This window comes from Pseudophryne corroboree, chromosome 8 (genome assembly GCF_028390025.1).
Source record: "Pseudophryne corroboree isolate aPseCor3 chromosome 8, aPseCor3.hap2, whole genome shotgun sequence".
Classification (NCBI taxonomy): Eukaryota; Metazoa; Chordata; class Amphibia; order Anura; family Myobatrachidae; genus Pseudophryne; species Pseudophryne corroboree.
The window spans coordinates 395,604,096-395,626,736 of record NC_086451.1 but is presented as its reverse complement, the minus strand read 5'-3'; the positions used below and the strand labels follow the sequence as shown (position 1 = coordinate 395,626,736).

Here is a 22,641-nt window from a genome sequence, read left to right as displayed (position 1 = left end):
TAGTAGCTTACTGTAGCAGTCTGCGGTGCTGCTGAGCTGACAGTGTCCAGCAGGTCCGTCATCAGTCATTAGTACATAATAAATATATATTATATACCTGTCCGGCTGCAGTACTAGTGTGATATTATATATATATATATTGATTTCATCTCATTATCATCCAGTCTATATTAGCAGCAGACACAGTACGGTAGTCCACGGCTGTAGCTACCTCTGTGTCGGCAGTCGCTGGTCCATCCATAATTGTATACCACCTACCCGTGGTTTTTTTTTTTTCTTTCTTCTTGATACATACTACTATAGTAGCTTACTGTAGCAGTCTGCGGTGCTGCTGAGCTGACAGTGTCCAGCAGGTCCGTCATCAGTCATTAGTACATAATAAATATATATTATATACCTGTCCGGCTGCAGTACTAGTGTGATATTATATATATATATATTGATTTCATCTCATTATCATCCAGTCTATATTAGCAGCAGACACAGTATGGTAGTCCACGGCTGTAGCTACCTCTGTGTCTTTTAGTTGTGCCTATTAAAATATGGAGAACAAAAATGTTGAGGTTCCAAAATTAGGGAAAGATCAAGATCCACTTCCACCTCGTGCTGAAGCTGCTGCCACTAGTCATGGCCGAGACGATGAAATGCCAGCAACGTCGTCTGCCAAGGCCGATGCCCAATGTCATAGTACAGAGCATGTAAAATCCAAAACACCAAATATCAGTAAAAAAAGGACTCCAAAATCTAAAATAAAATTGTCGGAGGAGAAGCGTAAACTTGCCAATATGCCATTTACCACACGGAGTGGCAAGGAGCGGCTGAGGCCCTGGCCTATGTTCATGGCTAGTGGTTCAGCTTCACATGAGGATGGAAGCACTCAGCCTCTCGCTAGAAAACTGAAAAGACTCAAGCTGGCAAAAGCACCGCAAAGAACTGTGCGTTCTTCCAAATCCCAAATCCACAAGGAGAGTCCAATTGTGTCGGTTGCGATGCCTGACCTTCCCAACACTGGACGTGAAGAGCATGCGCATTCCACCATTTGCACGCCCCCTGCAAGTGCTGGAAGGAGCACCCGCAGTCCAGTTCCTGATAGTCAGATTGAAGATGTCAGTGTTGAAGTACACCAGGATGAGGAGGATATGGGTGTTGCTGGCGCTGGGGAGGAAATTGACAAGGAGGATTCTGATGGTGAGGTGGTTTGTTTAAGTCAGGCACCCGGGGAGACACCTGTTGTCCGTGGGAGGAATAGGGCCGTTGACATGCATGGTGAAAATACCAAAAAAATCAGCTCTTCGGTGTGGAAGTATTTCACCAGAAATGCGGACAACATTTGTCAAGCCGTGTGTTGCCTTTGTCAAGCTGTAATAAGTAGGGGGAAGGACGTTAACCACCTCGGAACATCCTCCCTTATACGTCACCTGCAGCGCATTCATAATAAGTCAGTGACAAGTTCAAAAACTTTGGGCGACAGCGGAAGCAGTCCACTGACCAGTAAATCCCGTCCTCTTGTAACCAAGCTCACGCAAACCACCCCACCAACTCCCTCAGTGTCAATTTCCTCCTTCCCCAGGAATGCCAATAGTCCTGCAGGCCATGTCACTGGCAATTCTGACGAGTCCTCTCCTGCCTGGGATTCCTCCGATGCATCCTTGCGTGTAACGCCTACTGCTGCTGGCGCTGCTGTTGTTGCTGCTGGGAGTCGATGGTCATCCCAGAGGGGAAGTCGTACTCGTAAGACCACTTTTACTACTTCCACCAAGCAATTGACTGTCCAACAGTCCTTTGCGAGGAAGATGAAATATCACAGCAGTCATCCTGCTGCAAAGCGGATAACTGAGGCCTTGGCATCCTGGGTGGTGAGAAACGTGGTTCCGGTATCCATCATTACTGCAGAGCCAACTAGAGACTTGTTGGAGGTACTGTGTCCCCGGTACCAAATACCATCTAGGTTCCATTTCTCTAGGCAGGCGATACCGAAAATGTACACAGACCTCAGAAAAAGAGTCACCAGTGTCCTAAAAAATGCAGCTGTACCCAATGTCCACTTAACCACGGACATGTGGACAAGTGGAGCAGGGCAGGGTCAGGACTATATGACTGTGACAGCCCACTGGGTAGATGTATGGACTCCCGCCGCAAGAACAGCAGCGGCGGCACCAGTAGCAGCATCTCGCAAACGCCAACTCTTTCCTAGGCAGGCTACGCTTTGTATCACCGGTTTCCAGAATACGCACACAGCTGAAAACCTCTTACGGCAACTGAGGAAGATCATCGCGGAATGGCTTACCCCAATTGGACTCTCCTGTGGATTTGTGGCATCGGACAACGCCAGCAATATTGTGTGTGCATTAAATATGGGCAAATTCCAGCACGTCCCATATTTTGCACATACCTTGAATTTGGTGGTGCAGAATTTTTTTAAAAACGAGAGGGGCGTGCAAGAGATGCTGTCGGTGGCCAGAAGAATTGCGGGACACTTTCAGCGTACAGGCACCACGTACAGAAAACTGGAGCACCACCAAAAACGCCTGAACTTGCCCTGCCATCATCTGAAGCAAGAAGTGGTAACGAGGTGGAATTCAACCCTCTATATGCTTCAGAGGTTGGAGGAGCAGCAAAAGGCCATTCAAGCCTATACAATTGAGCACAATATAGGAGGTGGAATGTACCTGTTTCAAGCGCAGTGGAGAATGATTTCAACATTGTGCAAGGTTCTGCAACCTTTTGAACTTGCCACACGTGAAGTCAGTTCAGACACTGCCAGCCTGAGTCAGGTCATTCCCCTCATCAGGCTTTTGCAGAAGAAGCTGGAGGCATTGAAGGAGGAGCTAAAAGGGAGCGATTCCGCTAGGCATGTGGGACTTGTGGATGCAGCCCTTAATTCGCTTAACAAGGATTCACAGGTGGTCAATCTGTTGAAATCAGATCACTACATTTTGGCCACCGTGCTCGATCCTAGATTTAAAACCTACCTTGGATCTCTCTTTCCGGCAGACACAAGTCTGCTGGGGTTCAAAGACCTGCTGGTGACAAAATTGTCAAGTCAAGCGGAACGCGACCTGTCAACATCTCCTCCTTCACATTCTCCCGCAACTGGGGGTGCGAGGAAAAGGCTCAGAATTCCGAGCCCACCCGCTGGCGGTGATGCAGGGCAGTCTGGAGCGACTGCTGATGCTGACATCTGGTCCGGACTGAAGGACCTGACAACGATTACGGACATGTCGTCTACTGTCACTGCATATGATTCTGTCACCATTGAAAGAATGGTGAAGGATTATATGAGTGACCGCATCCAAGTAGGCACGTCAGACAGTCCGTACTTATACTGGCAGGAAAAAGAGGCAATTTGGAGGCCCTTGCACAAACTGGCTTTATTCTACCTAAGTTGCCCTCCCACAAGTGTGTACTCCGAAAGAGTGTTTAGTGCCGCCGCTCACCTTGTCAGCAATCGGCGTACGAGGTTACTTCCAGAAAATGTGGAGAAGATGATGTTCATTAAAATGAATTATAATCAATTCCTCCGTGGAGACATTGACCAGCAGCAATTGCCTCCACAAAGTACACAGGGAGCTGAGATGGTGGATTCCAGTGGGGACGAATTGATAATCTGTGAGGAGCGGGATGTACACGGTGATATATCGGAGGATGATGATGAGGTGGACATCTTGCCTCTGTAGAGCCAGTTTGTGCAAGGAGAGATTAATTGCTTCTTTTTCGGTGGGGGTCCAAACCAACCCGTCATTTCAGTCACAGTCGTGTGGCAGACCCTGTCACTGAAATGATGGGTTGGTTAAAGTGTGCATGTCCTGTTTATACAACATAAGGGTGGGTGGGAGGGCCCAAGGACAATTCCATCTTGCACCTCTTTTTTCTTTCATTTTTATTTGCGTCATGTGCTGTTTGGGGAGTGTTTTTTGGAAGGGCCATCCTGCGTGACACTGCAGTGCCACTCCTAGATGGGCCCGGTGTTTGTGTCGGCCACTAGGGTCGCTTATCTTACTCACACAGCTACCTCATTGCGCCTCTTTTTTTCTTCTTTGCGTCATGTGCTGTTTGGGGAGTGTTTTTTGGAAGGGCCATCCTGCGTGACACTGCAGTGCCACTCCTAGATGGGCCAGGTGTTTGTGTCGGCCACTAGGGTCGCTTAGCTTACTCACACAGCTACCTCATTGCGCCTCTTTTTTTCTTCTTTGCGTCATGTGCTGTTTGGGGAGTGTTTTTTGGAAGGGCCATCCTGCGTGACACTGCAGTGCCACTCCTAGATGGGCCCGGTGTTTGTGTCGGCCACTAGGGTCGCTTATCTTACTCACACAGCTACCTCATTGCGCCTCTTTTTTTCTTCTTTGCATCATGTGCTGTTTGGGGAGTGTTTTTTGGAAGGGCCATCCTGCGTGACACTGCAGTGCCACTCCTAGATGGGCCAGGTGTTTGTGTCGGCCACTAGGGTCGCTTATCTTACTCACACAGCTACCTCATTGCGCCTCTTTTTTTCTTCTTTGCGTCATGTGCTGTTTGGGGAGTGTTTTTTGGAAGGGCGATCCTGCGTGACACTGCAGTGCCACTCCTAGATGGGCCCGGTGTTTGTGTCGGCCACTAGGGTCGCTTAGCTTAGTCATCCAGCGACCTCGGTGCAAATTTTAGGACTAAAAATAATATTGTGAGGTGTGAGGTATTCAGAATAGACTGAAAATGAGTGGAAATTATGGATTTTGAGGTTAATAATACTTTGGGATCAAAATGACCCCCAAATTCTATGATTTAAGCTGTTTTTTAGTGTTTTTTGAAAAAAACACCCGAATCCAAAACACACCCGAATCCGACAAAAAAAAATTCGGTGAGGTTTTGCCAAAACGCGGTCGAACCCAAAACACGGCCGCGGAACCGAACCCAAAACCAAAACACAAAACCCGAAAAATTTCAAGTGCACATCTCTACTGGAAATGAGTGGAAATTATGGTTATTGAGGTTAATAATACTATAGGATCAAAATTACCCCCAAATTCTAAGATTTTAGCTGTTTTTGAAAAAAAACATCCGAATCCAAAACACACCCGAATCCGACAAAAAATTTTAAGGGAGGTTTTGCCAAAACGCATCCGAATCCAAAACACGGCCATGGATCTGAATCCAAAACCCCAAAAATTTCCGGTGCAAATCTCTAGTCTTAGGTATAAAGAATTTTTGGTTTTGCTCATAAACATTGAAAAGCTGTGTTTACTTTATGCTTGAGACTTACAAAGTACATGATTATTACTAATTTAGCATATACTGTATATGCAAAGTGCTATTTACTTGCCTAGTTTATTTTGTGTTTTTTTTTCCATTTTTCGCAATATTATTGTATATTTTTAAACACCATGCAATGGATTAAAAAAACTGTATTTTCAATCCTACAGCATAACTGCAAAAAACTGTCTTTTAGTAAATAGAGTCTTCCCATATTCATTAAACTGTTCTATGGGGGGGGGGGGGAGTGAAAAATAAATGTATACTGTATATTTTATGTGTATATCAATATGACAGACTGCTAAAACTTTTCACATCAGTGTAATGAAGAATATTGACTGTACCTCTTCCATTCTGATAAGAAAACTATCGATCAAGTGTCGTGGACTACTTGGATCCAATGTCTTTCGATCAATCTCCATCCTCTCTTTGACAAACTCATCCAGTTGGTATCCATACTTAGTTATTTTGTGATGGGGTCCTGGTATATGCCTCATCAGCATGTCAAACATATCATACAGCTACAGTACATGGCAGAAAAGAAGTGCATTAACAGAATGGAAATCCAAGAGTTCTAAGATTTTATCTCACTATTCAGTAGAGGTGCCATTGTTCCACTTCTATTCCCTATTTCTCACAGCCTCATTTATCAATCTTAAGGTGTGCTATACCTGATTTTGACTATATGATTGATTTCCCTTGAATTCCCCCAGAGCCCAGATAGCACAGATAGTACAGATTTTGACTATCTGTGCTTGGGATTTTGTCTATGTATGATTTTGACTAAGTGCCACTTTTGACTATACTTTGTACTAGATAGTCAAGATCGACTTGCCTGCACAGTCCATCTAGCCTTACGATACAGACCCCATGGGAGTTCGCATAAAGATCGATCGGTATTGCAAGCTGCCTATAACCATTAGATATGCACTAACTTTCCTTAAGATTTTGACTATGTAGTCAAAATATTACAGATTTATTTCACCATGTATACACACCTTTAATGAGAAAAGATAATCCTCTCATACTACAACCGATTGATTTAGCTTGTGTGCCAGTGCTACTGTAGGCATGATTAAATGTTACGTTATGAGTGATGCGATAGATACTTTATGCCTTTATTACACTGGTGGTCATTCCGAGTTGTTCGCTCGGTAATTTTCTTCGCATCGCAGTGATTTTCCGCTAATTGCGCATGCGCAATGTTCGCACTGCGACTGCGCCAAGTAAATTTGCTATGCAGTTAGGAATTTTACTCACGGCATTACAAGGTTTTTTCTTCGTTCTGGTGATCGTAATGTGATTGACAGGAAGTGGGTGTTTCTGGGCGGAAACTGGCCGTTTTATGGGTGTGTGTGAAAAAACGCTGCCGTTTCTGGGAAAAATGCGGGAGTGTCTGAAGAAACGGGGGAGTGTCTGGGCGAACGCTGGGAGTGTTTGTGACGTCAAACCAGGAACGAAACTGACTGAACTGATCGCAGTTGCCGAGTAAGTGTGGAGCTACTCAGAAACTGCTAAGTGTCTATTCGCAATTCTGCTAATCTTTTGTTCGCAATTTTACTATGCTAAGATTCACTCCCAGTAGGCGGCGGCTTAGCGTGTGCAAAGCTGCTAAAAGCAGCTTGCGAGCGAACAACTCGGAATGAGGGCCACTGTTCGTTCCGGTTTCAATTTTCACCTCCAGAGAAGTGGCGGTTTATAAAAATTATTGCATTGTAAATATAGCCCATGGTTTCTTTAACCACTTAACTAACTAGTATTTTTTTCCATAAACCGCTCAGAAATTGTCATTTTTTTTTAGGATTGAATAGGTTAAAAACATTTATTAAAAGTATGTCCAATATAATTTTCTTTTATAAACACACATTTAAAAAAAAAAAAAAAGCATGCAAGCATGCACTTGGTGGGGTTGAAGGGGAACCAGGAAGCAGAGGGACCTCCAGCTGAGAGTGGCAACTGCAGGAAGATTCTCCAAGTGCTGCATCTGATGACGTAGCACCAGATCATCACCGCAATAATCAGTCATGATTCATGATGGTTTTAGGCACAGATCACTCGACATAAGCTGAAGATTACCCTGGTGGCTAAATACAGTGTTCTGCAGAAATTATACATTAACCCCAAATAATGAACCAATAAATCAATTAAAATAGTGTATACAGACGCAAGCGACCGTGTAAAACAAAGGTTCTTATGACATTAGGGTCTGAGAGTTCATAATTCCCATAGAATGCATCTGTGTGATGGGTCATTTTGATTATTGCTTGGTTTATATGAAAATGATTGAGCAATGTTTCATAAATACCTGGCCCCAGAATGAGGTCATAGCCCGAAATATGTCATCGATGATGTGCATGAGCCTGCGGAACTCAGGATCTCCATAGCTGTACCTGTTCCCAAATATTATGGAGCAGATAACGTTGGCAGCCACCTGACTAAAGTAGTAAGTTGGGTTGAAGGGAGTTCCTAAATGTGAAGGCAAAAAATACTACATGTCTGCCAAGATAAATGCTAAACAAATAAATTATATTTATACTATTGAATATCCTAAAACATAACCCTAGCTGTATAACATAATATTAGAAGAACATGGAATTCATATTTCTACAGAATACACATTAACGGCATCATATAGCATACTGTATGTCTGTTTTATTTACATATAATATACATATTGCATAAAACTATTTAGGTTGTAAACTAAAAGATCTCATACTTATGACAATTACTGTATATTATGGTAATGTTTGGACAGCCTGTGCATATGTACATGTGACCTCACTTACTGGTTGTCCATATGCCATATGACGTAAAACCCCCCGTGTGACAGATGTTCCGAGGTCTTCATTCAGCATGGATTGCAATTGCGACTGAACGCACACTGATTGCGATTGCAATCACAAATCTGCGAAGACCTCTAACCAAACCCACGATCTCATCTGAGATTATGCAACCCCATCGCAAATATATCCCACTGCCATTGCACGCATAGCTACAAACGCAACATTGCGTACAATCACTCAAAATGACTAGAAAAAATGCAGCTCTTATACATCAATGTCAGCACAAAACTGGGATGGTTTGTTTCTCTGGAATTCAGGCGGGATCCCGGCAGTCAGAATACCGACACTGTTCAGAATGCTGACACCGGCATTCCGAAAAGGGTATGACACATTTGCTGTAAATCCCCAGTGGGATGTAATTCGGTTTGAGATTGCCATAGGTGTGGGATGCCGTACGGCCTTGAACTTTTGTTTTTAAAGGGACAATCACTGACAAGGCATGGCATCCCGCACCTCTGGTGATCTTGGACTCCATTACATCCCGCCACTTAGTGGAAATTTCCACAATAATCTTAGTTTTAATCCCTCATACTGTTTTGGATCTGGAAAATATAATAGAGAAATCGCCCTGGGCATAGAGAAAGTGGTATGTAAAGGATAGGGCATACGGTGCACATAGGTTACAGCTATGGACTGAATGTTTCAGCTGCGAACTGAAAAACAGTGGGCAGTGTGACCATATGAAGGCGATGGTCCGATACTAGCATAGATGGCTGTATTCTCGCATTAGCAAAGGCAACAAATATGGCTGCCTTGGAAGCCCACACTTGCATCCAAGCCCGAAACAGAACCATGATTTGGACATGTGAACAAAATCCTGTTTAGGTGGGCTACAGAGGACCCAATCTGAAATGTACCCTCAACCTATATGCACCATATGCACCCTTTAACCCTCCTGACTTTTATTCATTTCCATGTCACTTTTTCTATGCCCAGGGTGATTTCTCTAAACCCTACTTTCAGAATGTTCCCACTCTTAATTACACCATTCAACAATTAGATGGTGCTAAATATTCTCTCCATTAATGCAATCAGGTTGAATTCATCCTAGAAAACCTTACCACCAGACTAAGTGCATGCAGAAGAGAGAAAGGAAATGTTATCACCTACTGTAGCTGGTAATCATTTATAACTGCAGGTTAAACTATTATCTCAAACGGGTTGGGCACTGGATGCCGGCGGTCAGTACTGTAAGTATCCCTAATCCTATCCCTCCCTCCTTGCAGCTTAATCCTAACCAATCATTCTCACAACCTAACCCTTCCTCCCTGCAGCCTAAACCTCAACTTCCCCGAGCGGCCTGATACTAACCCTCCCCCCTGTATCCTAATCCTAACCTCCCTGGTATACTTGCGCTTGGAATTCCAGCTGTCAGGATTCTGGCATCAGCATTCTAACAGTTGTCGGGATTCTGTCGCCAGTATTGTGACTGCTGGGAACCCTAAACGCAGGGATCCCAACTACATCCCATCTTAATCCTTGTTCTCCTCAGACTGTGAGAAATGAGGCCTGGTCATTCTTTTTCCAAGCAACGGCCCCTTCTACCGTTATTCACTTAAACATTGATGCAAAGGGCTGATTTAGATATATGATGTAAGGTCTGATAGGTGTGAGATCCATTTTAAAGGCTATCTTCACTTTTCAGTCTATAGAGCAGTGGAACTTCTATCCACTTATAATATATTTAATACATTAGAGACTACATACCATTCATCTCCTTAAATGTTTCCACAAGGCAATGAGCCTCCTCTTGTATCCTTTCTTCAATGCCCCTTTTCCCCATGCCAAAATTCCGGAGGGTCGTAATTGAGAAGCGACGGAGCTGTTTCCAGCACTCTCCATTGCTGAATACCACTCCTGAGGAATACACACATGTACTATTAAGGGGTAAGAAAGATGCATCACTCAACACCAAGTCTTGGCAAGAGAAGATAAACATATATTCATGTACAGTGGTCAATATCTAAGACTGAAGAAGAGACTCAGTGCAGCACTGTTTTGGAGACACTGAGGTAAATTTACTAAAGCTTCTAAAACAGAGAATTGGAAAATGATAGACAGCATCTCTGTTTTAGAAGCTTTAGTAAATTTACCTCACTGAGTGTAAAACACATGACTTGACTAAGGATATATATATATATATATATACTCAGTATCTACATCTATAAGTATGTTGACAATAAAGAAAGCATCCTGAAAGTTGAAGTTTTGATCCAGAGCCATAACTAGACATTTTGGTGCCCTATGCCAGAATCAACACTGGTGCTCTTCATAAGAATAGTCTGCACTGGGGGCGCATGTGCAAAAAAAAGGGCATGGTCTCATGGGGAAGGGGCATGGTCACACAATAGAACCCACAATTCAAATTACAAACACAGTAGTGCAACCTTATTCCCATTCCACCACACAGTAGAGCCCCTTATACATATTATGCCACACGGTACCCATTATACACATTGTGCCACACACTAGGGCCCCTTATTCACATTATACTGCACTTTTACTCCTTATACACATTACGCCACAAAGTACTACCCCTTATCCATATTACACCACACAGTACTACAATCACCTGAATTAGCACTTCAATCACACTTTGCAGCAGTACGCCTCCATAAAATTAGTGCAGAGCAGGCAGTCGCTCTCTCGGAGAATGAGAACTAACAGAAACCACTGTGAATCACTGGATTAAAAAAAAAAAAAAAAAGAGGGTGAACTGGCACTTCAGGATTTCACTTGCCACCCCATATGCGAGTAATGCCTTGCCGACAAAGGCTCTCACACTGAAGTATAGCAATTACACCTCCTGTAAAGCCAGTGCATCACAGCGTTCTCTGTCAGGCTTCACTCTCTTAGGAGTCCTGAACAGAGAGTGGTAACTGCTTTCTGAGCTACTGGACATAAAGCAGAGATATAGGGCTGTATTCAATTCTTTTCAGCCCCTTCCACACATATCTGTTTCTGCTGACAGGCATGGTATCATCATTTCAGCTCACTACCCCCCCTGGGCTAGCGAGGCGTCCACCCCTTTATGCAACTAAACAGGATTGCTATGGGCGCGATATGCGCGATGATGGGGATCACTTTAGAAATGAGATTGGACGTGATATATCATTTGAATACCACCCATAACGTAGCATTATCATCTCTAGTCAGCAGGAGTAGTGGAATAGATGAATTAAACTTAAGATGTGATTGAGCAAAGCATTGCTTGGGAAGGCTCTTCATGGGTACTTACCCTACAAGCAATATATACATCATGGGTGATTGGCCGACAGAAGCATCTAATGCAGAAATCACTTCATTTGATGGTCAATTTTCATGTGGAAGAACAAAATATCAGGACTAAGAAATGGCTAAAGATTAACTATTAGGAGAAGTAGGAGACATGGAATAGTGTAGGTTATCTACTGTATATATCTAGCTATACTCCAGACATACAGATGGAGCCTTGCTTATCTATGCTGTCTATGGTATTAGTCACAATCACAGATTTGCAACATGCCTGGGGGCAATGAGGCCTGCCTAGTCGTAGGGAGGTGCACAGTGCTTAGCATGGCATTTGGGGTTACCGGTGAGTGTAATACCTGCGATCATCCACCAGATGTCATTTTTTTAAATCACCATTGCGCATGCATGTGGTCTCCATTGAAATACAGTACTGTACACTACAGCTCAAGAACTACTTTACTGAAGCGTCCGATTACTCTACAGTATTTCAAATACTCTGCGGCACTGAGGTCCCATAGACAGGGCCTAATTCTGAGATAAAAGCTAACCTGACTTTTTTGTGAAGTTGAGAGATTATTGGCAGTCAATAAAGTTATGATGAGTACAGAATATTTCGGGACTCGATAATCTTAATAATATTACTTGTAAGAACATATTAGGCAGAAAATTAAAATAGTAAGTTTATGAAAGTTTTTGCCTTTAATACTCCTGAGCCTGGATTGCAGCTACTGTACACAGAGGAAGAGGCAGAAGTATGCCAATGGGGTGTGCCAACCCTCGTTTCAGGGCAGGTTCCATTTACTGTTGTCAGATGGAACCACTGCATTTCTATAATGTGTGCCATGCACACGGGCCCCTGGGTTCAGAGGGGCCCACATCGCACACACTGCTCCTATGTTTTAATACTTAACCTTTCAGAGTCCCACGTCGGGCCCTGCAGCCGCAGCAAAAATCACCTCCAAAATGTCCACTTGCGCATATGCAGCAGTAATTAGTCTCTGGAACATCGTAGGCACCATGTTTCTGGAAACCTGCGCATGAGCAGTAAAGTCCGGCCTACTGCGCCTCCACTGTTAAAAACGCCCCTGGCTGGAATGTTGACCGTTTGTGTATCTTTACTGCAGTCAGCAGGACACATGACCATACAGTGTACACAAAGTATTGGCATGATAAACATAAACAACCAGATGGCAAAACCTGTTCAACACGCATACTTGGAGTGCTAATTATGTTGAAAAGCCTCACCCTTCTACGTATCAGCAGTGTAACTGATTGCAGAAAGTACATACAGTAATTATTGAGGCCATAGCTCACACTTTATCATTATAAATTAATTTTGTCACCAAAGATAACAAATAAAACAAAGTATCACAGGGTCATACAGATGCTGAAAAACCATCAACGAATATTAGGGGTCAAGCAGATTGAGGTGTAGAAACAGGACTGGTGCAACACGCTCAGCAGTCTGCAAAGCAGGGAGGCAGCAGGATGGAGATGTGCTCTCCCCGCTCTGCTATCCTGATGCTGTCCACTGTTGCTGCCGGCTGCCGCTATGCCTGTCATACTGTATGATAGGCAGCAGTGTTGGCAGCATGAAGATGGCCGCACATGTGCATTAGGACTCCTGGGTTATAAACCTGGTAGTTAATTCTTCACTGGGACAGCTCTGTATTAGAAGAGCTGTTCAGGCAGGTAAGTATGCATACAAATAGAGCACTTATGCATCACAATGTATTTTCAATACATGATACAGCCCAATCAAAGAACACATGATCAAAGAATACTGTATGTGTGGGATATCAGGTGTTTTGTACCCACAAACATTAAGGATTTCTGAATGTATCTAATAGGGAAAGTAGCAGATATCAGATATCTGCTCTAACCCCCCTGTTTATTATATCAAATGCAGCCCCCATAATTATATGCAAATCATTCTGGAGCTTGGCCCTGGTAGCTAACACTATTTTATTTATTAACAGTTACTTATAGGGAAAAAACAGTAGCAAAACAAGACAAACATAAAGGTAGGAGGGTCCTGCTCACAAGCTTACAATCTAAAGGGAAATAGGAGGTGATACACAATGATGAGTGCTACCTACTGCAAATTAGTCCAGCCAGACTGCAAAGGATCTTGGTGTGCTGTATGATCCAATCACATTGGAATGTTAGCCTAGGGTCAGGATGCAGTGGCAGCTCCAGAGGTGGGGCTTCAGGTAAGTTCAAATTTCAAGTAGGGGAGATAGCCACACCCATTGTCACCAACTGCTATTTCAAACTGAGCTGCAACCCAACCTCAGGAGCCGTCCCTGGTCAGGAGGATGTGAAAATGAAGAAAGAGAAAATATGTAAAGTAGAGATGAGCGGGTTCGGTTTCTCTGAATCCGAACCCGCCCGAACTTCATGGTTTTTTTCACGGGTCCGAGCAGACTCGGATCCTCCCGCCTTGCTCGGTTAACCCGAGCGCGCCCGAACGCCATCATGACGCTGTCGGATTCTCGCGAGACTCGGATTCTATATAAGGAGCCGCGCGTCGCCGCCATTTTCACACGTGCATTGAGATTGATAGGGAGAGGACGTGGCTGGCGTCCTCTCCATTTAGATTATAAGAGAGAGAGATTTACTGGAGCTTAGGACTAGGAGGAGTACTGTAGAAGTGTAGAGAGTGCAGAGAGTTTACTAGTGAGTGACCACCAGACAGTGCAGTTTATTTAATATATCCGTTCTCTGCCTGAAAAAAGCGATACACACAGTGACTCAGTCACATACCATATCTGTGTGCACTGCTCAGGCTCAGCCCAGTGTGCTGCATCATCTATATATATTATATATCTGTCTGACTGCTCAGCTCACACAGCTTATAATTGTGGGGGAGACTGGGGAGCACTGCAGTGCCAGTTATAGGTTATAGCAGAAGCCAGGAGTACATAATATTATATAGTGAGTGACCACCAGACAGTGCAGTTTATTTAATATATCCGTTCTCTGCCTGAAAAAAGCGATACACACAGTGACTCAGTCACATACCATATCTGTGTGCACTGCTCAGGCTCAGCCCAGTGTGCTGCATCATCTATATATATTATATATCTGTCTGACTGCTCAGCTCACACAGCTTATAATTGTGGGGGAGACTGGGGAGCACTGCAGTGCTAGTTATAGGTTATAGCAGGAGCCAGGAGTACATAATATTATATTAAAATTAAACAGTGCACACTTTTGCTGCAGGAGTGCCACTGCCAGTGTGACTGACCAGTGACCTGACCACACTGACCACCAGTATAGTTAGTAGTATACTTATATTGTGATTGCCTGAAAAAGTTAAACACTCGTCGTGTGACTTCACTTGTGTGTTGTTGTTTTTTTTATTCTATAAAAATAAAACTCATTCTGCTGACAGACAGTGTCCAGCAGGTCCGTCATTATATAATATATAATATATACCTGTCCGGCTGCAGTAGTGATATATATATATTTTTTATATCATTTATCATCCAGTCGCAGCAGACACAGTACGGTAGTTCACGGCTGTGGCTACCTCTGTGTCTGCACTCGGCAGGCAGTCCGTCCATAATTGTATACCACCTAACCGTGGTTTTTTTTTCTTCTTTATACATACATACTACTACGACATCTCTTTATCAACCAGTCTATATTAGCAGCAGACACAGTACAGTACGGTAGTTCACGGCTGTGGCTACCTCTGTGTCTGCACTCGGCAGGCAGTCCGTCCATAATTGTATACCACCTAACCGTGGTTTTTTTTTCTTTCTTCTTTATACATACATAGTTACATAGACATCTCTTTATCAACCAGTCTATATTAGCAGCAAACACAGTACAGTACGGTAGTTCACGGCTGTGGCTACCTCTGTGTCTGCACTCGGCAGGCAGTCCGTCCATAATTGTATACCACCTAACCGTGGTTTTTTTTTCTTTCTTCTTTATACATACATAGTTACATAGACATCTCTTTATCAACCAGTCTATATTAGCAGCAGACACAGTACAGTACGGTAGTTCACGGCTGTGGCTACCTCTGTGTCTGCACTCGGCAGGCAGTCCGTCCATAATTGTATACCACCTAACCGTGGTTTTTTTTTCTTTCTTCTTTATACATACATAGTTACATAGACATCTCTTTATCAACCAGTCTATATTAGCAGCAGACACAGTACAGTACGGTAGTTCACGGCTGTGGCTACCTCTGTGTCTGCACTCGGCAGGCAGTCCGTCCATAATTGTATACCACCTAACCGTGGTTTTTTTTTCTTTCTTCTTTATACATACATAGTTACATAGACATCTCTTTATCAACCAGTCTATATTAGCAGCAGACACAGTACAGTACGGTAGTTCACGGCTGTGGCTACCTCTGTGTCTGCACTCGGCAGGCAGTCCGTCCATAATTGTATACCACCTAACCGTGGTTTTTTTTTCTTTCTTCTTTATACATACATAGTTACATAGACATCTCTTTATCAACCAGTCTATATTAGCAGCAGACACAGTACAGTACGGTAGTTCACGGCTGTGGCTACCTCTGTGTCTGCACTCGGCAGGCAGTCCGTCCATAATTGTATACCACCTAACCGTGGTTTTTTTTTCTTTCTTCTTTATACATACATAGTTACATAGACATCTCTTTATCAACCAGTCTATATTAGCAGCAGACACAGTACAGTACGGTAGTTCACGGCTGTGGCTACCTCTGTGTCTGCACTCGGCAGGCAGTCCATAATTGTATACTAGTATCCATCTCCATTGTTTACCTGAGGTGCCTTTTAGTTGTGCCTATTAAAATATGGAGAACAAAAATGTTGAGGTTCCAAAATTAGGGAAAGATCAAGATCCACTTCCACCTCGTGCTGAAGCTGCTGCCACTAGTCATGGCCGAGACGATGAAATGCCAGCAACGTCGTCTGCCAAGGCCGATGCCCAATGTCATAGTACAGAGCATGTCAAATCCAAAACACCAAATATCAGTAAAAAAAGGACTCCAAAACCTAAAATAAAATTGTCGGAGGAGAAGCGTAAACTTGCCAATATGCCATTTACCACACGGAGTGGCAAGGAACGGCTGAGGCCCTGGCCTATGTTCATGGCTAGTGGTTCAGCTTCACATGAGGATGGAAGCACTCAGCCTCTCGCTAGAAAACTGAAAAGACTCAAGCTGGCAAAAGCACCGCAAAGAACTGTGCGTTCTTCGAAATCCCAAATCCACAAGGAGAGTCCAATTGTGTCGGTTGCGATGCCTGACCTTCCCAACACTGGACGTGAAGAGCATGCGCCTTCCACCATTTGCACGCCCCCTGCAAGTGCTGGAAGGAGCACCCGCAGTCCAGTTCCTGATAGTCAGATTGAAGATGAAGATGTTGAAGTACACCAGGATGAGGAGGATATGGGTGTTGCTGGCGCTGGGGAGGAAATTGACCAGGAGGATTCTGATGGTGAGGTGGTTTGTTTAAGTCAGGCACCCGGGGAGACACCTGTTGTCCGTGGGAGGAATATGGCCGTTGACATGCCTGGTGAAAATACCAAAAAAATCAGCTCTTCAGTGTGGAGGTATTTCAACAGAAAAGCGGACAACAGGTGTCAAGCCGTGTGTTGCCTTTGTCAAGCTGTAATAAGTAGGGGTAAGGACGTTAACCACCTCGGAACATCCTCCCTTATACGTCACCTGCAGCGCATTCATAATAAGTCAGTGACAAGTTCAAAAACTTTGGGCGACAGCGGAAGCAGTCCACTGACCAGTAAATCCCTTCCTCTTGTAACCAAGCTCACGCAAACCACCCCACCAACTCCCTCAGTGTCAATTTCCTCCTTCCCCAGGAATGCCAATAGTCCTGCTGGCCATGTCACTGGCAATTCTGACGAGTCCTCTCCTGCCTGGGATTCCTCCGATGCATCCTTGCGTGTAACGCCTACTGCTGCTGGCGCTGCTGTTGTTGCTGCTGGGAGTCGATGGTCATCCCAGAGGGGAAGTCGTAAGCCCACTTGTACTACTTCCAGTAAGCAATTGACTGTCCAACAGTCCTTTGCGAGGAAGATGAAATATCACAGCAGTCATCCTGCTGCAAAGCGGATAACTGAGGCCTTGACAACTATGTTGGTGTTAGACGTGCGTCCGGTATCCGCCGTTAGTTCACAGGGAACAAGACAATTTATTGAGGCAGTGTGCCCCCGTTACCAAATACCATCTAGGTTCCACTTCTCTAGGCAGGCGATACCGAGAATGTACACGGACGTCAGAAAAAGACTCACCAGTGTCCTAAAAAATGCAGTTGTACCCAATGTCCACTTAACCACGGACATGTGGACAAGTGGAGCAGGGCAGGGTCAGGACTATATGACTGTGACAGCCCACTGGGTAGATGTATGGACTCCCGCCGCAAGAACAGCAGCGGCGGCACCAGTAGCAGCATCTCGCAAACGCCAACTCTTTCCTAGGCAGGCTACGCTTTGTATCACCGCTTTCCAGAATACGCACACAGCTGAAAACCTCTTACGGCAACTGAGGAAGATCATCGCGGAATGGCTTACCCCAATTGGACTCTCCTGTGGATTTGTGGCATCGGACAACGCCAGCAATATTGTGTGTGCATTAAATATGGGCAAATTCCAGCACGTCCCATGTTTTGCACATACCTTGAATTTGGTGGTGCAGAATTTTTTAAAAAACGACAGGGGCGTGCAAGAGATGCTGTCGGTGGCCAGAAGAATTGCGGGACACTTTCGGCGTACAGGCACCACGTACAGAAGACTGGAGCACCACCAAAAACTACTGAACCTGCCCTGCCATCATCTGAAGCAAGAAGTGGTAACGAGGTGGAATTCAACCCTCTATATGCTTCAGAGGTTGGAGGAGCAGCAAAAGGCCATTCAAGCCTATACAATTGAGCACGATATAGGAGGTGGAATGCACCTGTCTCAAGCGCAGTGGAGAATGATTTCAACGTTGTGCAAGGTTCTGATGCCCTTTGAACTTGCCACACGTGAAGTCAGTTCAGACACTGCCAGCCTGAGTCAGGTCATTCCCCTCATCAGGCTTTTGCAGAAGAAGCTGGAGACATTGAAGGAGGAGCTAACACGGAGCGATTCCGCTAGGCATGTGGGACTTGTGGATGGAGCCCTTAATTCGCTTAACAAGGATTCACGGGTGGTCAATCTGTTGAAATCAGAGCACTACATTTTGGCCACCGTGCTCGATCCTAGATTTAAAGCCTACCTTGGATCTCTCTTTCCGGCAGACACAAGTCTGCTGGGGTTGAAAGACCTGCTGGTGACAAAATTGTCAAGTCAAGCGGAACGCGACCTTTCAACATCTCCTCCTTCACATTCTCCCGCAACTGGGGGTGCGAGGAAAAGGCTCAGAATTCCGAGCCCACCCGCTGGCGGTGATGCAGGGCAGTCTGGAGCGACTGCTGATGCTGACATCTGGTCCGGACTGAAGGACCAGACAACGATTACGGACATGTCGTCTACTGTCACTGCATATGATTCTCTCAACATTGATAGAATGGTGGAGGATTATATGAGTGACCGCATCCAAGTAGGCACGTCACACAGTCCGTACTTATACTGGCAGGAAAAATAGGCAATTTGGAGGCCCTTGCACAAACTGGCTTTATTCTACCTAAGTTGGCCTCCCACAAGTGTGTACTCCGAAAGAGTGTTTAGTGCCGCTGCTCACCTTGTCAGCAATCGGCGTACGAGGTTACATCCAGAAAATGTGGAGAAGATGATGTTCATTAAAATGAATTATAATCAATTCCTCCGCGGAGACATTGACCAGCAGCAATTGCCTCCACAAAGTACACAGGGAGCTGAGATGGTGGATTCCAGTGGGGACGAATTGATAATCTGTGAGGAGGGGGATGTACACGGTGATATATCGGAGGGTGATGATGAGGTGGACATCTTGCCTCTGTAGAGCCAGTTTGTGCAAGGAGAGATTAATTGCTTCTTTTTTGGGGGGGGTCCAAACCAACCCGTCATATCAGTCACAGTCGTGTGGCAGACCCTGTCACTGAAATGATGGGTTGGTTAAAGTGTGCATGTCCTGTTTTGTTTATACAACAATAAGGGTGGGTGGGAGGGCCCAAGGACAATTCCATCTTGCACCTCTTTTTTCTTTTCTTTTTCTTTGCATCATGTGCTGATTGGGGAGGGTTTTTTGGAAGGGACATCCTGCGTGACACTGCAGTGCCACTCCTAAATGGGCCCGGTGTTTGTGTCGGCCACTAGGGTCGCTAATCTTACTCACACAGTCAGCTACCTCATTGCGCCTCTTTTTTTCTTTGCGTCATGTGCTGTTTGGGGAGGGTTTTTTGGAAGGGCCATCCTGCGTGACACTGCAGTGCCACTCCTAGATGGGCCCGGTGTTTGTGTCGGCCACTAGGGTCGCTAATCTTACTCACACAGCTACCTCATTGCGCCTCTTTTTTTCTTTGCGTCATGTGCTGTTTGGGGAGGGTTTTTTGGAAGGGCCATCCTGCGTGACACTGCAGTGCCACTCCTAGATGGGCCCGGTGTTTGTGTCGGCCACTAGGGTCGCTAATCTTACTCACACAGCTACCTCATTGCGCCTCTTTTTTTCTTTGCGTCATGTGCTGTTTGGGGAGGGTTTTTTGGAAGGGACATCCTGCGTGACACTGCAGTGCCACTCCTAGATGGGCCCGGTGTTTGTGTCGGCCACTAGGGTCGCTTATCTTACTCACACAGCGACCTCGGTGCAAATTTTAGGACTAAAAATAATATTGTGAGGTGTGAGGTATTCAGAATAGACTGAAAATGAGTGTAAATTATGGTTTTTGAGGTTAATAATATTTTGGGATCAAAATGACCCCCAAATTCTATGATTTAAGCTGTTTTTTAGTGTTTTTGGAAAAAAACACCCGAATCCAAAACACACCCGAATCCGACAAAAAAAATTCGGTGAGGTTTTGCCAAAACGCGTTCGAACCCAAAACACGGCCGCGGAACCGAACCCAAAGCCAAAACACAAAACCCGAAAAATTTCAGGCGCTCATCTCTAATATATATACATACATATATATATACACACACATATTTATATACTGTATAAATTACTAAACTTTAAGGCTACACGAAATCAGCTGTATCTCCCCTAACAATACCTGATGGAGAGCTACACACTGTCTGGCCCCGCACTGATAATAAACAATCAGCAAATGTGATCCCACCACACATGTTTCTGACCTTTCCTTTCCCAATCACTCAGCAAAGCAATGCATGCTTGGGAAACTATTCTGATTGGCTCAATCCATCCCCTGTCTGAAGAATGCCAAGAAGAGTTTCCTCTGGGTCCTAGACTCCTAAACACAGTGTTCAGTTCAGCTCGGGAGGAGCTGAAGGCTCTAAACGAGCAGCTGCACTAGTGCAGGGAATGAGCAACTCGGGCCAGGGGAGCCTGGGGTACTCACCCCTATGACCTCGCCCTTAATCCAGCTCTGCAGAGGGGTACAAAGGAACTTCCCGGTGGGCCCCTTTGCTTGACGACCCCTCCCCTAGGGATTAGGGGGCTGATTCAGGTCACATCACTTTTGCGATGCGACCACAATTTCAGCATCAGACCCATCCTGCGCATGTGCCCGCAGTTAATGCAGTCGGCCCACAATAACTGAGAACGCAGGGTGGGGGCGACGACTGAGGGGCAGCGTTGTGGAAAACAGGGACATGTCAGCGGCCTTTTTGGGGCGGCTGCATGTCATCACACGCAGCCGATCCAACCGAAAAACTCCATCCACAGTTCCTGCGACCACGCTGTAATTGCCGCGTTATCGCAATTACAGTGTGATCGCAGTGGGTAACATGCTGGCTGGACTTGCCCTGCACTGGGATGCCCTAAGCATACAATTGAACGGATTGCAGATTCTGCTAAAAAGCAGAATCTGCAATCCTTATTGAATTAGGTCTTAGGTTCCAGACTGTGCCCTTGAATTCTAGATTATGCATATGTTATATCATATTTCCCAACTATGCCGATTTTCACGGGACAGTCCCATTTTTTTGGGACTGTCCCGATGTCCCACCTGAGGGCCGCAGTGTGCCATGGTGGGGGAAGGGACACTTTCCTGTCACTAGCTGCTCTGATTAGCTGCTGCTTTTTCAATTTTCTTCAGTAACATTTCCTCATCAGACACATTAATACCAGGCGGCTTGTAGCATAGCCCCGATACTATCTTTTTTGCTTCCTTTCCCCTGCTTGCAATTTCTACCCATAACGTGTCAACAGTATTAACAGTCCCCTCGTGAATATCTTACCGTATTTCAGGTTTTAATAAATAGCTTTACGTAAAGACATACCCTTCCACCCCATTTATTTAATCTGTGTCTCCTGAACAGCATATAACCCTCTAGATTGACTGTCCAATCATGAGATTCATCCCACCAAGTTTCAGTAATGTCTATGATATCATACTGTTTGCTTGTTGTAATGACTTAGAGTTCCCCCTTTTTACCTGTAATGGTGCCCATACACTTGTGAGATAATCGGTGCTAACCTTCGATTTTGACCGCATCTGTGAGAGAAATCAAAGGATTGTAGGCACATTTTAGGTACCTTTCGACGCGCTGTGCGGGCACGCCGGTTGAATCTCACGTCTCAAGATAGTATGTGCTGCACTTAATATTTATCGAATCGCAGTGCGATCGCATGTGTTTTTAAAAACACATGCAATATATCGCACTGCGATGTGCGATGGGCATCCGCTCCCACTCGGCGGTGACTTGCCCATCACGTGATTACCATGCGATCTATTGCATGATAGCATGGTAATCACTATGGCAGTTCAGGTGCGATTTCATCGCACCTGAACAGCCGGTGCAATACCCTGCGATGTCGTATGGGCACCATAAGGCGTCTAGCATTTACATACATACAGTTAAGATAAGTATTTCCCCTTGTGCTAGGGACATCATTTTCTATATGCAGTAATGATGACCCATAATCTTTGTTAGTTAGTTTTTTTAAAATACCTTTGGTAGCACCCTTGTTAGTACCCATGTTAATACCCTTGCTGGCTGCTCTTTCCTTCTCCACCCCTATTTCGTTCACTACCTCCATCCTCACTATTCTCACTGCATGACCCCAGAGCCGTCTTAACAGCAGTGTAGGCCCCTGGACACAGAAATGCACTGGGGCCCCTACCCACCCACCAGCAGTAGGGGTGGGGGGTGCTATCAGCGGCATCTTTGATGTTCCGCGGGGGGTAGGGGGGTTCTATCTTTCGCTCAGCATGTAGGACCTGGAGAAATCATTTCTGCTAATTACTCCTTTACTGCACAAATGGGGCGGGAAGGAGAACACTAAACTGTAGAA

At 45.0% G+C, this 22,641-nt stretch overlaps 1 protein-coding gene across 1 annotated transcript in view; it reads right to left on the bottom strand.

Annotated features, from left to right (window-relative positions):
- LOC134949879 (cytochrome P450 2A5-like) overlaps positions 1–22,386 on the bottom strand; it is a 68,113-nt gene extending 45,727 nt beyond the window's left edge. Inside the window, exons 1-4 of the mRNA XM_063938578.1 lie at positions 22,299–22,386; positions 9,777–9,926; positions 7,532–7,692; positions 5,571–5,747 (exon numbers count right to left, since the gene is read on the bottom strand). Of these exons, the coding sequence (XP_063794648.1) occupies positions 5,571–5,747; positions 7,532–7,692; positions 9,777–9,926; positions 22,299–22,386 (576 nt within the window). The remainder of the gene's footprint in view (positions 1–5,570; positions 5,748–7,531; positions 7,693–9,776; positions 9,927–22,298) is intronic.
- Positions 22,387–22,641: the final 255 nt, after the last annotated feature.